The sequence below is a fragment of the Canis aureus genome, chromosome 26, assembly GCF_053574225.1.
Source record: "Canis aureus isolate CA01 chromosome 26, VMU_Caureus_v.1.0, whole genome shotgun sequence".
NCBI lineage: Eukaryota > Metazoa > Chordata > Mammalia > Carnivora > Canidae > Canis > Canis aureus.
In genome coordinates, this window is record NC_135636.1 from 22,150,339 (window position 1) to 22,166,365 (window position 16,027).

The following is a 16,027-nucleotide window of genomic DNA, read 5'->3' on the forward strand; positions in this document are numbered from 1 at the left end:
AAGACTTGCCAGACATTGAAATTAATAAATTGATGTAATGCACTTAGCAGAATCTGGCATGTAGATACAGAGTAAGCACTAGGTAGCGTCCCTGCTTGACAGCCCTCAGTTTACTTCTAGGGACAATACCCACCACCTCCCCTGACAGTGCAGTCTCTTCAGAGAAGGGTCATTTTTCCTCTGCTGCATTCCATACTCTTGAAGACTTCAGAAAGTCAGAAATTCGATGTGTCAGGTTTTTGGTGGCCCTAGAAGCAGGGGCAGAGACTCTAGAGAGTGGGTAGCCGGAGAGGAGGGGCAAAGGCTCCACCCACGTAAGCACTGGGAGTACAAGGATTAGGGCTGTGTTTCTGGTGTTTCAAACAGAAATGGAGAATAGGTACTCAGTTAATAGTCCTCGACCTGAAGAATGGCTTAGTTGCTGCTTGTTTGGTTGTTTTGAGCATCTAAGGCAGATCAGCCTTCCATGCATCATCTGCATATAAGTTTTATTGTTTCAAGCATCCCTGGTGCCAGCCTTGCCTTCCCCCTTGCACATCTAATCTCCTGGGACGTGGGCTTTGCACAGATGGTTCCCTGTGCCTGGACACTCTTCCTCCAGGGAACTCTTACTCATGCCTCCAGATCAGCTCTGTGGGACCATCCCCACCTCCTCAGAGCTCTTCCTCGGTGCTGGGTGCCCACACGCCCTAACGGTTACAGCAGTACAGTGATTGGATCAGGAGGTTGTGGCTTACTCATCTTTGTGTTCCCTTCCCCCTCCAGTCTCAAAAGTGCTAGTCACAGAGTAGGTTCCTAAAAATGTTTGCTGAAAATGACAGGTTTCCTTATCACGTAAGGCAACCCAGCAGAAATCATCTTTGCTCCATTCTCCAGTTTGTGTACCCATTTTAGCTGCTTCCCTGCACTTGATATGTGGGGGTTAAGGTGGATTGTAACAGCAAGCCTGGGCTTCAGGGTCAGCCATCTCTTTGCTGGCTCAGTAAGATTATACTCTGATTCCTAACCAACTGACTTCTGGGTCCTTTGAGATGCTGTTAGAAGCACCAGGCCGCAGGAGCATTCTGCTGTGGTGGACCCAGTCTGCATGCACCTGTGCTGCTGCTCTGTGTAGGAGCCACAGCTACGTGATCCTGTTGAGCACTTGAAACAACGGCTGGTGCAACTGATGGGCGAAAGCTTAAATTTCATTTCATTTTAATTAAAGTTAAGTAGCCATCTTCTCACTGCAGGTCATAATGAAAGCCCTGTAGGCACTCCCCAGGTGCTTCTGGAAACTCTTCTACTCAGCTTATATCTTCAAGGTATTTTCCTAGAAGAGGCAGCACATAGTAAGGGCCAATGGGGCAGGATTCTTGAGCTTGGTGCCCACTCCACATTCCACTGCCTGGGTGACAGCAGGCTAGACGCAAGTTTCTAGAAGTTGGAGATGAGGTTGAACAGATAAAGATGAGACCACATGGAAAGTATTATCCTGGTTCTACAGAGGCCTAATGTGAGAAAGCAGAGCCTTGGAATCAAGGAAGACTTTTTTTTAAGAAGAGGTAGCATTTGGGTAGTGTTTTGAAGGATGTGTCTGGAACCAGCAGAATGGGAGATGTAGGAAAAAATGTTCTGGGTAGACAGGCTCAGGGATGCCTGAGAAGGGGTTTTATTTCATGAGCACCAGAGGATTTAAGGGGGGCAGAGGGGCACTGACCTCCTAAATCACTGTGTTTGAAAGGTCACTCTACCACAGTGAGAGGACAGAGGCAGAGGAAAGGCCTGAGTCAGCAAGCCCAGGTGGAAGACAGTTGTCATAGCCCTGTGCTTGTTCCAGGCACTGTTCACACTGTTTTACACTTTGTTTTGTTTAACCCCTAAAGCAAAACCTCATGGTTTATCACTATATAAACAAGAATCCCACCACCCAGAGAGGTCAAGTGACTCATGTGACCACAGTTCGAGTAGGGTGGAGTACAAACCAGGCAGGGGCGCTGAGAATCCACCCTCCTTGGCCTCTTGGCTGTGCCACCTCTCACAGGCAAGACACCCTAGGAGAGGAGGTTCCAGAAATATTTGGGACTCTTGTCTGATTCAGGGTGTGGGGAAGATGGGAGATGAAAGTGAATTGCTTTGGGGTAGGTTAACTTGGTAAAAGGTGACTCCAAGAGCCTAGAAGAAAAACGCAGATGAAGCAGGGTTTTGATGTTAGAAGGTCATCCCCACTGCTGATACTTAAGGGAACTTAAAACTCTGGACTCGAGAGTTGGAGCAAGACCATGCTGAATTGACATCACCCAGGGCTTCGAGAAGCAGAGGCTGAGCCCTGGTGCTGACTTCCTCAAAGGAGGAAGGGACGGGCTGAGAAAGAGGAGACGTGGGAATCCCTTTCCTCTGGCTGTCTTTATAGTAATTGTACCCCAAGATCAGTCCTCAATTGTATAATGAGACCTCTCTCTTAATTAAAAGTTTTAAGAATAATCTAGATGTTGTCTGGGGCTTTTGTCACATTTGCCTGGGGGTGGGAGCAGCTGGATGAGAATTTGTGCAGAACGAGCAGTAATGGCACCTGCCTTTGGTGTGTCCCACAGGTGGGCAGTCGCCGGGTGATCCAGTACGGCGCAGCCCTCATGCTGGCGCTGGGCATGATTGGGAAGTTCAGCGCCCTCTTCGCCTCCCTCCCAGATCCGGTGCTTGGCGCCCTCTTCTGTACTCTCTTTGGTAAAATCCCATTTCCTTGATAACCTGACCTCTCTCCTCCTCTTCACTTTTGCTAACAAATACCTTCAGTAAGATGGAAGGTGATCATAAATACAAAGGGGATACACCTTCAGAACATAAAAACCCACATCCATCCCTGGGTTGAATTTATGTTAAAAGTAGGACCAAATGTAGGAAACTTGTGCTAGGAAAAATAAGATGACCTTAATCTTTAGTTGGTATACCTAACTGATTTAACTTGAATATCTTCTCCCCTGAATGGCCATTTAAAATTGATCATTTTTACCCGGGACTTGCCATGATCTTTGTGCCATCTGTGGTGATCAGGGCCCAGATCTTTGGGTAGGTTTCCCAGCTTAACCAAAATGTTTGTGCATAGGTTTTAAGGGGCAGCCGATGTCCTTAGTTGTCTGCTTGGTCTAAAGAAAGTGCAATGTGATGTTTGTGTTCTTCTGTAAGCCCATATGATGCTTAGGCTAAGTAAGAGTCATTTGGATCAGAGAGCCAGTGGTCACATTCTGACCCCATCCTGTCACTGTTCTGTCTCCCACTTTGCTTCTGGTGAGACAGAGAAGGGACAATGTGGGGAGTCTGTGTGTCTCCTGTATCCATCCACACAGAATAGCTCAGTGCAACTTGCCATCTGATGTTTCTCTCCAGGAATGATTACAGCTGTTGGACTCTCCAACTTGCAGTTCATCGACTTAAATTCTTCCCGGAATCTCTTTGTGCTTGGATTTTCAATCTTCTTTGGGCTCGTCCTTCCAAGTTACCTCAGACAGAACCCACTTGTCACAGGTAAGGAAAACTGGCCATGAATCTTGGTAATAGTTGGAACCACAGCCACAAGTTTGCAAATAGCCCATCCCCAATTAGAGAGGATTTTGGAACTTCAGGAGTTGTCTCTCTGAACATCTGTCTACGTATTCGAGACTCACTCTGCGCCGCTTATCTGGAAATCCTTTGAACATCCAGCATGAGCTGGTCTGTGCATGTGACATATGCACATTAAGGTCTCTTTATTTCCTGGGACCCTGTCTTTTGAGAGGATACCAGTGTATAAGACCTTTTGATTCCTCAGACTAATGCTTTATGAAAATGTATAGTTTAAGACTCAGCTTCATAGATTTTCAAATACATGTCTTTCTACTGGGATTACAACTACTTTGAATTCAAGATTAACCTTTTTAACACCTTATTATTTTAATAACCTGATGTCATGAAGAATGAACAAAAGGGAACCATTTTTTTTTTGTGGGGAGGGCAGAGGAAGAGAAAGAATCTCAAGCAGACTCCATGCCCAGTGTGGAGCCCAGTGTGGGTCTTGCTCTCACAACCGTGAGATCGTGACCTAGGCAGAAATCGAGTTGGATGCTCAACCAGCTGGGACATCAGGTGCCCCCAAGGAGGAACTGTCTTAAGAAATAGCGATTGCTGTTGACATTTTTATGCAGAATTGGGGACCATTTGATTTTTTTTTTTTGAGGTAAAATTTATATAATGTGAAATTATTTTAAAGTGAATGGTTCAGTGCCATCTTAGTACATTTACAGTGTCTTGTAACCACCACCTGTATTTAGTTTCCAAAACTATCTCCTCACCCCAAAGTAGGATTCCACACCCATTAAGTGGTTAATCCTATTATCTCCCTTCACCCAGCCTCTGGCAACTACCAATTTGCTTTCTGTTTCTGTGGATTTACCTATTTTGGATATTTCACAGAAATGAAATCATACAATATGTGATCTCTGGCTTCTTTCACTTAACATAATATTTTTGAGATTTATATAAGAATATTTTCATTCCTTTTTATGGCTAATAATATTCCATTGTATGTATATACTGTAATCTGCTTATCCATTTGTCCGGTAATGGACATTGGGTTGTTCCTACCCTTTGACAGTTGTGAGCAGTGCTGCTATGAGCATTGTTGTACAAGTACAATCAGTCCTCGTTCATGGTAGCTGTGTCCTGGAAAGTCACCGTGAACATGGAATTAGCAAATCCTGACCCATCCCTTCTAGGGGAACCATAGCCAAGAGCAGTGTATATATAATTCATCTAACACACGTATTTTTCTTCCTGAGGCACGGCACAGTCTTTCTGCACTTAGGAACAGTAGACAGCACTTCAATACAGCACTTGGAGGCCATTTTAAACAATGAAATCACCAACCAAAAACACAGAATTGGGGAAAAAAGTGGTGTTAGACAGCTGCAAGCACACTGGAGATGAGCTATGAGAGCCGAGACAAGAAGGCAGAGTGTTATCTTGTTTGACCTCTGCTGGGAACACACATGTTAGGTGGACCCAAAGTTTGTGCTGCTCTGTGAATGACCATGAAAGCCAGGAGTATTCATTTTGGGTTTGCAGATAAATTTTAGGGTGTTAGGTAAATTCACAAATACAGAAGCTATCTGCCATAATGAGGATCGGCTATATTTGTATCTCTGTGCTCAGTTCTCTTGGCTATATACCGAGGAGTAGAATTGCTGGCCGGTAGGGTAATTCTAGGTTTTAACTTTTTGAGGAATTGCCAAACTGATTCCCACCAGCTAAGCTCAGGGGTTTCTCTTTCTCCACATTCTTACCAACACTTGTTATTTTCTGTTAAGGATCATGTATTTTAAAGATTTTATTTTATTTTAGAGAGAGTGAGCAAGCATATGTGCACACATGTGTGGGAGGGGGGCAGAGAGAGAGAGAGAGACCGAGACAGAGGCCGACTCCCCGCTGAGCCCAGACTCCAACACAGGGCTTGATCTCACGATGCTGAGATCATGACCTGAGCTGCAACCAAGAGTTAGATACTCAACCGACTAAGCCACCCAGGTGCTCCTAAGGGTCATATATTTTAAATACAGAAAGTGTGAGAGCTTCTAATAACAGAGATTCTTGCTGCTTTTTTACGTTTTACTGTATCACATTCATGTGAGTTCATTTATATGCATCCAATTGCTCCTGATTAAAAGCAGCTAAGCACAAATCAGTGGCCCAGGATTCTGAAACCCTTTATGTGTTTGTAAATACCACCAATATTTTCATTGTATTCTTACTCACTTTGTAATATTTCAGCCTTACAACAGCCATCTTTTTATTAATTTTTTTCCTTAATATGTAAACCATGCTCCAGTGGCTTCTTAGTTCATTCTAGAGTGAGCTTCACTATTAGGTTTATCTTCTATGGACCATTGTTGGGAAGTTTTCTTTTAGGGATAACCTCTTGATTATTGTTGAAATTATTTATAGTGGCTTAAAATGTTACTGGCAAAAATGTATCTACTCAGGTACAATAGAAATTTATACTTTCGTCTATAAATTTCACATTAACTGGTAATTGGTGCCCACCCCAGTGCTCCTTCCTAGCCATCCTGGCTGTGGCAGTGACCCTGTGGCTGTGTTCTCTTTCTAGGGATAACAGGAATTGATCAGGTGTTGAACGTTCTTCTCACAACTGCTATGTTTGTAGGAGGCTGTGTGGCTTTTATTTTGGATAACACCATCCCAGGTATGTGGTATATATGAAACATGCTTGTTCCGTATGTGAGTTATTTGTTTTACCAAATAAATGAGGAAGCAGGCAGAGTGAACCTGTTCAAAGCCATCGCTGGTTAAAATGGTCTTTTCTGAAGTGGTTAAGATGACACTCCCAGCCTCCTTTTATGAATCAGCTTCTTGCTGATAAACCTAGTGGGGATTTTTTTCTCCCCACTGAGTTAGGAGAAAGCAGGTAAGGCCCTTGTCCATGGTCAGGTGCCTTGGGCACACTCTAGGCTGCCGCCGCCTGCAGAACTATACTTAGTACCTGCAGTGGCTCTCATCAGCTCATTCAGACACTCCTCCCAGCTGGCTGCTCACAGCCTCTAGGATTTCTCCTCCTTCCTGCGGCAGGCCCCTCTCCCAACTAAAAGCAAAAGAGAGTGAGTATGGTGGGTACAGGCTGTAGGCAGGATCAGTGACTGAGGGATTGATGGAAGCAGGGGTCTCCCATGGCCCGTAACCCCTTCTCCTCAGCTGGGTGCATGCACTGTATGCTAAGTGCTAGGTGATGGGTGAGGCTGTGATGTGGGCCCTGCCTCACAGCCTTCCCAGCTTCTCAGAGTAGCCTGCCAGTACTATTGGAAAGTGCTGCCACACACTGGAAGATTCACCTCCTGTCAAGGAAGGGTCATGCTTGTTTTGAGCTTGAAGGTTTTGTTAAGATTTTTTACCCTTAAAGGCAGCACACCTCCAAAAAGCCTCAATCAAGAGGTTGCTGGGAAATACAAGGATGAACACATCAGGCAGAAGGAATCACATGCATGAATATGTGGAAGGTGTTAGATTTGTGGACGTCAGTAACTAACACACACTTTTAGAGCTAATGGAGAGAGAGGCACAGAAGCCAGATATATGGAAATGAAAGTTAACTTTGTTACAAAAACACTGAGGGAAGGGCATGGTTTAGATGTAAGAAAATAATGATGTTCCTTATACTATACCATGGACTTGAACTCGTTGTCTAGGTTTGGGCAGAGAAGTATGTTGTCCAGTATCACATGTAACCAAGGGCAGGTGCCAGTGTGCCTCTCTTCACTGGGAAAATTGAGGAAAAAATAATTCAGGGCTCAGATCTTTCTCCCTGACTGCTGTATCAGGGTACAGAGAGGCCTAGAGTGTTAATACCAATGGAAGTTCTTCCTCACAAAAGGAGCATGAGGTGGGGAATACATAGCAAGTAGCACCCCTTTCCATTCCCCTCTCCACACAGATGGAGCAGAGCAGGGCAAAACTTGGTGTGCCTGGATGGGGGATGGTTTGCCCTGACCAATTGTTGAAGGCATTACATATGGTATAATAAAGACTGAATCCCGTTTTGCAGAGATCACACTTGCAATTTAGAAGTTCTTTTTTGTTTTTTGAGAACAGATTTGGAGAAGGAGATAGTGAGATGGAAGAGCAGGCAGCCAGTTAGGGGACTGTTATGATGACCCCAGAAAGCAAGTCACATGGCATGGGCCAGACCTCAACAGTGACGATTGAGAATATAGGTCACATGGAAGGACAGGAAGGAGGCAGAGCCATCTGATCGCCTGAACGGGGAGCACAGGCAATGAGGATAGATTAGCCATTCTTAGATTGCTGGCTCAGGCACCTGGATGGCTGAGTGCCATCAGCTCCTCCTCACAGGCTCCTTGCTGTCATCCTGGCAGGTTCCATATACGGGACAGCACGTTGGCCATCTGAACTCTTGGTGGAACTGTCACACTAAACATTCCATTATATTGTTTTGTGCGTGTGTGTATTAGGTACTCCAGAGGAAAGAGGAATCAGGAAATGGAAGAAGGGCGTGGGCAAAGGAAGCAAGTCGCTTGATGGCATGGAATCCTACGATTTGCCATTTGGCATGAACATTATTAAAAAATACAGATGCTTCAGCTATTTACCCATCAGCCCAACCTTTGTGGGCTACACGTGGAAAGGCCTCGGGAAGAGTGCCACTAGCCGGAGTTCAGATGAGGACTCACAGGCCACGGTATAGCTGTAGCTCACCCTGTGGCCCGGCCGCAGTGAGGCATGAATCTGTAGTTCCTTCCTGAATAACAAGCAGTAACATATATGTTTGTATATCTGCATTTACATTCTGCACCCAGAGCTAAGACGATTACAAATAGCTTTTTTGTTGTGGGTGGTGATTGTGTCTAATATCGTGTCTCACCTGTCTCCTTATTTAAGCCCTACCCTTTGCCCTTGAGAGTGTTCATTGAACTTGAAGTTCCTATCCTCATATGGGAGTGGGTGTTTGAAATCCACAGCAGTTCCTTGGTTTGGGTCTCCTTCCACCACCGTGGGCTAGCTTTCCCACAAGCTGCCTCGGTGGCCCAGGGGCTTTCTGTCCTAGAAGCCCCTGGACCTGCCTCTGTTTTATTTGACCTCAGCCTACAACCTGCAGAGACCTCCCTCTAGTCCAGGGGCACCACTATTCTCACACTGTCACAGCTGACTGGTCAAATGTGATTGTGTTTCCTGATACTCCTGAGGAAGGAAGCTCTTGACCTGGTTGAAAACAGTGAAATGGTTACCCCATGCCCACGTCTGCGTGGGTGAGGTTTGTACAGGTATTCTTAGAATTGAAATATGTTGTTTGAGGGATTGGAGGGGAAGGAACTTATCTTGAAGTCCTATCTGATTCTCAACTGCTCTTTCTTGGTACCACCCTTGCCCACACTGGGCCAGCACATTTCATACTGGCTTCTTTTTCACTATAATTGAGACACTCTGACATTTATCACTCTGGGCTGGTGTGATGGGTATAGAGTGCCACACAGGGCACTAAGCAGATGTTTATGGGAGTCTTGACTCTGCTGTCATGTGGATGTCAGTTACTGTTGCGCGTGTCTATAAATTACAAGATTTTATTCCTATTTAATGTTATTGACTATAGCAGATTTTTGAAATCAGTGTTTTTCCATGTTGACCCTCTTACCTTGCATCCCTGTTACTTATCTCCCACCCCTCACCTCCCATTAAGAAAAGAACCAGCATTTGTAAAGCTGTGGACACCATCAGGGAAGCTTGTCGTCATGGCTTTTGAAGGCCAGTAATCATTATTGTGGTTGTGTTTTGTATTGCTTGATACCATGAAAATGTAAATACTGTAATGCCTAATCTATTTATCAAAACTGACTACTGGACCAGAGCCCAGAAACCATGGGTTAAGTTATACGTGAATTTGTTTTGTGAAGAAGGGAAGCTGGGGGCAGATAATCAACAGAGCAACCATATTGAGTGGTCGGACATCTTGGTAAATTCATCACTGCAGTTGTGAGTGTTTTCTGAACTTAAGACTTAAGGAGACTTTGTGTGGGTTGCCACATTGTGTGTCCACTGGATCTTGATTTTGCAAAGGGGAGGATTAGACCCCCTGGCCAAATGCACCTTTATTGTTTAAGTCCTTGCGAGGTGGTGAGAAAAGCAGTTGGCAGGGCCTCTTCTGTTGAGTTCTCGTTAATAACACTAAATCCTTTCTGAAAAAATGACTTCTGTGGAATTTGGTTTGAAATTTTTCAGCCAAAGGAAAACTCTCAAACATGAAGTAGCAACCCAGCCACGTGAGGTGGTGCTTCTTAGGTGGTTTGTTGACCTGGTTGACCCTTTTATGGCCTCGGGTATTCCTATCTCAGACAGCAGGGCATGGTTCTCAGCAGCCTTGTGTCCACTGGGTGCGTTTTCTTGCCCCCACAGCTGGCTCCGCGCCACCGCGTTGGGATATCCTTGGCAGCATTACTGTGTCACTACAGCCTCCCTGACTCCTGGGAATTTTGGGGCTTCGCAGCAGATTCTGGCAGGAACGGTTCAGAGCTGCATTGTTTTGGCCAAGATCTAGTTGAAGATTAAGTAAAAAAAATTAGATTCTAAATTACATTTAATTCTGTATGTTGTTTTTAAAAATTTATCTGATGCATAATTAACTTTAGAAGCACACTGGTTAACGACTCTTATCCCTTTTACTTGGTAAGCACTTGTTGCCTAAGGCCATCCTGCACCAACCTGCTCTCAGTTTCCATTTGCATTTTTGCTCAGCGTCTTTAATTTTTCTGCTCTGAAAAATGGGGAAGACTGTTAAACATGCCAGAGATTCTAGCTCTCTAGAGGAGCAGAAGGACCAAATATCCAAATAAAAGCATCTGAACCATTGGATAATCTTAACTTTCAGCTTAACGTGACCGGGCATCTTCCCTCCCAGTGAGTGACACTCAGGCTATGTGCTTCAAACATCCCTCCTTGGGCTGGGTTGTATTGGGAGATTCCAAATCTGCTGGTCTGGGGGCTGTAAGCTTTTAAATGTGGAGGGAAGCCCTATATACCCCCATCTTCTGTTAGAAATGAGGGGTTTGGCCTTCTTGTTCCACTGGGGCCAACTTTAGATCCCCTAAGGTTGGGTGGGGGAAGGGGACAGGAGGTGGGGAAGAACGAGGGCAGCTCGACTAGAGGTCTAAATGAGTCTGATACTTTCTGTACAGTGTGAAACTCACCTTAAGTGTTTGGAGTCTCTATGATTTAGACAGTGGTCCTCCTGCTGGCAAATATGTTACAGAATGAGTCTGTAACGAAGAGAAAAATGTATTCATCTGCTCCTTAGGCTTAAGCACAAACCTGAAAAGGAGGTTTTGGGGAATGCAGTGGCCGTGCATAGTCCGTGCCTGTGCACTTCCCACTTATGTTGTTGGCCTGCATTGCTGGGGCTGCATACCCACCATGCTTTGGCCAAAAGAATGTTTTAAAGTGTTTTGGATATAAATGTCCTTGGGCGGGGCATTCAGACTCCAATTTCCGTAGTGAGCACCTACTCACCATCTTTACATTTACCTTGGCGATCTTGATGTGAGAAGTACCAAGTATTTATACGGACAGTAAATGCTGTCTTATCATGGTGGGTGGCAAGGGAGATCCCACCACTGGTTTTAATAAAATATCTAACATGATTGACATAATAATGGGAAATGGCTCCAATCTTTGTCACATTAGGGAATTAAACTTAGATTCATTCATACCAACCCTTTAAGAGGATTTCAGATGTGAACTTTTAAGTTTCTGGTGCTTGGTGAAGGCAAGAGAAGTGGCTTAACCAGGCCAGCTAGAATGAAGCATCATGAGTCCTGATGGTTTCCCATTTTCATGGTAACAAATTCACACACAGGATTTGCTTTATACTGTAGAATACTGACTTTCATGATGACGACTTGGTTTATGCATGAATATTGCAGTATTTCCATATAGTAAAATAACATTTCTACCCAGGATAATAGTCACAGTTTTCCAGGGAGGGAATGATACAATTTTCATGACAATGTCATGTGATAATAGAATTTCTCCATTGATGAATCTCTAGTACGTGTGTATACTTTGTTTACCCATGCGTCTATTTTATCACCATGAGCTAAGTTGGTATTTCTTTAGTTCGCGGCCCTGCTGAAATACTGGTACTGGCAACTTAGACTTGAAGTTGGTAGCTATAATCTTCCAATACCGATGCCACAAGAGTGGCCAGGCCAGGTAGAAGGTGAATAATAGGGAGCTGTGGCAGATGTCTCCTTCTGGAACATGTCTGACAGCAGCAGTGTCTGCGTAGGTGCCGCGCTCGGGCTGGACCCCGAAGCCACAGCCCCCAGGCACCCTGGCCAGCTGTGGCTGTGCTCTCACTGCCCAAGGGCCTGAGACTTCACTTGGCAGGGCCCACCTCTCAGGGGAGCCGCCCTTTGCCTCTGAGAAGCACCTGGGGTTTTCACATGCTGTGCGTGTGGTGCTCTGTCCCCTGATGATTCAGACACCCGCCACTTCATCTGCAGTCACATCCCGAGTAGCGCAAGAAGACTGCCCATTGTTGCCGGCATTCGGCCTCAACCAGTGGACATGGAGAGCATGTTAGCGCTGGGCACCCCTCATTCAGCAGCCTCATACACATTCCTGTCCTTTTAGGTTGTTCTTGACTGTGCCTCGTCATCACTCCACAGAAGTCCCATCCAGCATCCTTAGACTTGCTGTGTCTGTTTCCTGGCACTTAGAGCACCCTCACCAGTGTTGCTGTCTCACTGACCCCTCAATCTAATCCCCCTTTCTGTTCGTTTGTAACAACCTTTGTGGGACACATTAATAAATTTGACTGTTCTCAAAGCAGTGGGGATGCCTATATTTTCCTTGAGTTTTTGTGACTGACTTTGGCTATATATACCTTTCTGGGATTTTTTGTTTTTTATTTTTATTTTGCATACTGAGGGTATTTGGGGGTGGGGTTGTTTTTTGAGATGTGTAATTCTTTTATGGAGTTTTTAAAAAGAATTTTCATATTGTTTTTCTAACATGGCTTCATTAAACGTTTAAGTATTTTAAAAATATGTAATATTTGGACCAGATGTTGTGAATAATAGTAGAGATAAAGCTATTTTATTCTGTATTTTTAAAACCGTTCCGTACAAATAAAAGCTCTCCTGGACCCAGTTCTCCGTTCGTGTGCCTCCTCTTTTCCCTGGTCTATTAAAAGTCATCACCTAGGGGAGGGAAATCAACAAATTAAAAAACTCAATCCAGCAAGCCTCAGATGTTACCATTGTCAGGGTCCTGGAAGACTTGAAAGCAGGAACCAGAGTGTCATCTGTTCCCATGACCAGAGAACCACAGCAGGCTCATTGGGGATTTCCTGAGTGAGCCTTCCATTACAGGATGCGACCTGCCAGACTGTGGCTGAAATTGTGAAGCTCTCGTTAAGTCGGCGACATCTGGAGGCTGGTCAGAGAAGCTGTCTGTCCCCACGGTGCAATCAGAGGCTCCCAGAATATTCAGCCTGACTGAGTATTGATGCTGGGCAAGAAATGCTGGGTCGTGGGTGCCATAAAGGCCTGGAACTGAGCTTGAGAGCAGCTGGTGACAGCTCATTCCATCAGGCCTGGTGGAGGGGTGTGAAGATGGGCACAGAGGTAATCGATGTATTTCTTAATTCGGAGCAACTTTGGAGTTCCCCCATTCCCATCTCCATCCCTGGTTCATTTCTGGCATTTTGGGCCACGAGTGGTCCCCACGGCTGTTCCCATAGGGCATGTACCCTGCTGCCTCTTGTTCCCAATATCTTGACCTGTGAGCCGCTGCTGGGCAACCAGTCACAAGGTGCAATGTTTACACTCGACATGCAGAGAAAACATGTACAAGGTATTAATAGAATGCCCATGTTCCCTGGACTCCTGGGTGGCTCAGTGGTTGGGCATCTGCCTTCAGCTCAGGGCGTGATCCTGGGATCTCATGATCGAGTCCCACATCGGGCTCCCTGCATGGACCCTGCTTCTCTCTGCCTATGTCTCTGCCTTTCTGTGTCTCTCATGAATAAACAAATCTTAAAAAAAAAAAATGCCCATATTCCCATCCCCACCCCTGTACCCCATCCGCTAAGAGAACCACTGGTTGGATTTGGGGTTGATCCTTTCCTTCACAATCTTGCCATGTATATGCCTTCCTAAACAATTTACTATTTAGTCTGTTTTGCATGTTTTTTTAACATCATGTAAAATTGCTATATGTGTTACTGCATTTCATTCACTGTTGTGAAATTCTTTCATGTTGGTATGTGTCTATAATGGAGTTCATCTCTTCACTCCTGGGTAGTAAAATTGAGGATTAGCAAAGAAAAGATCATTCTGAAATCTTCTGGAGACCATGAAGCCTAGAGAGCCAGGATCAATGGACGTCATACATTCCAGCAGCAACCCTGTGTGTGGAGTTAACATTTTTAAGGACTGAAGGAAAAGAACTTTGCACTTAGAATTTCAGATCTTACCACCCAGATGACCCCATTTAAATATTTTAGATGAAGTACTTGAGTATGAGGAGAAAACAAACCCAGAAGGTGCTGTAGGAGATGATAGGGGCAAGGTGAGCAGTAAATACCTTCACAAGCACTCCAGGATATTTCTGAAAACTTATTCTAGGAATCAAAACAAGCCTCAAAAAAAATTCCAAGAATCGGTATAATGCAGAGCATAGTTCCCTAACTATGTGCAATTAAGTTGGAAGGTAATAAAAAGTTGTTTACAAGTCTGCGTATTTGGATGTCTAAAATACTGCTAAATAACTACGTGGTTAAGGAAGAAACCAATAGCAGAAATGTTCTTTAATGAAGTGTATTGTGTGTCCTCTGGTGGTTCTGTACACGCCTCCTTCCAGAATTCTGATTTTATGTCCACTCTGCATCTCTAGTTTCACTCATGCTGTCTTTTTCTATTTCCTCTGAAGTTCTGGGAGAAGTTCCTGAGGAACGATCTAGATTACTAACTGGGTTTTCTAGAATACTCAACCTCTTGCTCATGTCTTCTAGTGCAATTTTTAACAATCTATTTTGGGTCGTTGTCGAACATACGCAAAAGTAGATAATCGCATAAACACTCAAAATTTTAAAAATAGCATAAACATTCCCCACATGCCTACCACCCAGCTTAACAGATACCGATTCCTGGCCAGTCTTGTTTCGTCTACACCCCCTCCACTTCCGTCCTCCACTGTTCTGATCAAATCCCAGACATCTCACTTCATCTATAAATATTTCAGCAGTTACCACTAAAAGGTTTTTTAAAAAGCTATTATGTCTTTAAAAGATTAACAGTAATTAATATCAAATATTCAGTGATCAAGTTTGCAATTGTCTCATGTGTTTGAATTGTTGATACTTGGTCATTGGTATTGGTTGAAAAATCTCTCTCTCTGTTGCAGTTTATTTGTTGAACAATTTATTTGTCCTGCAATTTCCTACGGAAGTACTGAGTGCAGCCTCTTAAACATGTTCTTTTGCCTAAGTCCGGGTTCAGGGAGCACTGCTTTCTAAGTGTTCCTTCTATGAGGCAGCACATAGTCTCTCTTTTACAGTCATTGGTACTCAGTTCCCAGATACAGTGGTTTACTGGGGAAATCGCATTTTTTTTATTTGGCTCTGTAGTTGCATTTCAAATTAAAACACTCTTCCATGATGGGATATTTTCATGGGTGCAATTAACTCTCAAGTCCCACTGAAAATATCTTAGGGACTTTGCTTAAACATTTTCTCTCACTTCATACATTTCGTTGGGAAGTGTTTGTTCCAGTGGCCTTGAATATACCTTTCTTTGGGTCTACTGAATCTTTTCATGTTATCTGGTGTGTTTTTTTTTTTTATTTTCTCTGACTGCTTATGCTAAAAAAAAAAAAAAAGGTCTGTGTTTGTTCAACAATAGGATTTATGGTGGATGTGGTTGATTACTTTTCCCCCAAAGCTTGTGAGTTGAAATTAAAATCCTTTAGACCTTTTGGCCTCTCCTTGGACTTGAGGTTGGTTCCATCTGCATCCATTTACCAGACTCTTGTTTATTCAGCAATAACTCATCATAGGTTTCTTCTAACATTTTGATTTTATTACAGATATCCTCATATTTATGTGAACGTGTGCTGAATGGAAAGTAATGATCTTAAGATCTTTTATTATCTTTGGGAAGTGGGTTTATAGGTTACATTTATTCTGTTTCTTTTTCTGCCTTAATTTTTTTGTGTGTTTTAAACTATTTTAAATACAAATGACTCAAATCTTTTTTTCAAAAAAGATAAAAATTGTATTATAAAAACGTAGTAATATCACAGTTTAAGAAATAGGAAAGTCCCTGTACTTTTCTAATACAAATATAACATTGTCCTATATAGGAAGATTTTGCCTTATAAATGACATGGCTTGGTGGATAAAATCTTCCAGAACATTCCACCCTTAGGAGTTGGAGGATGAGTTGGTTGGGGAGGACACAGCTGGATTTGAAAACACAGGCTGCAGCTGAATGAC

General features: G+C 43.8%; 1 protein-coding gene across 9 annotated transcripts in view; it reads left to right on the forward strand.

Annotated features, from left to right (window-relative positions):
- Positions 1-12,680, forward strand: part of SLC23A2 (solute carrier family 23 member 2) — a 141,902-nt gene extending 129,222 nt beyond the window's left edge. For all 9 annotated transcript variants that reach the window (XM_077872312.1, XM_077872310.1, XM_077872315.1 and 6 more), the window contains 4 exons: positions 2,574-2,703; positions 3,364-3,501; positions 6,116-6,211; positions 7,992-12,680. In XM_077872312.1, coding sequence (XP_077728438.1) covers positions 2,574-2,703; positions 3,364-3,501; positions 6,116-6,211; positions 7,992-8,224 — 597 coding nt within the window. In that variant the 3' untranslated portion in view covers positions 8,225-12,680. The remainder of the gene's footprint in view (positions 1-2,573; positions 2,704-3,363; positions 3,502-6,115; positions 6,212-7,991) is intronic.
- The last annotated feature ends 3,347 nt before the right edge of the window (positions 12,681-16,027 follow it).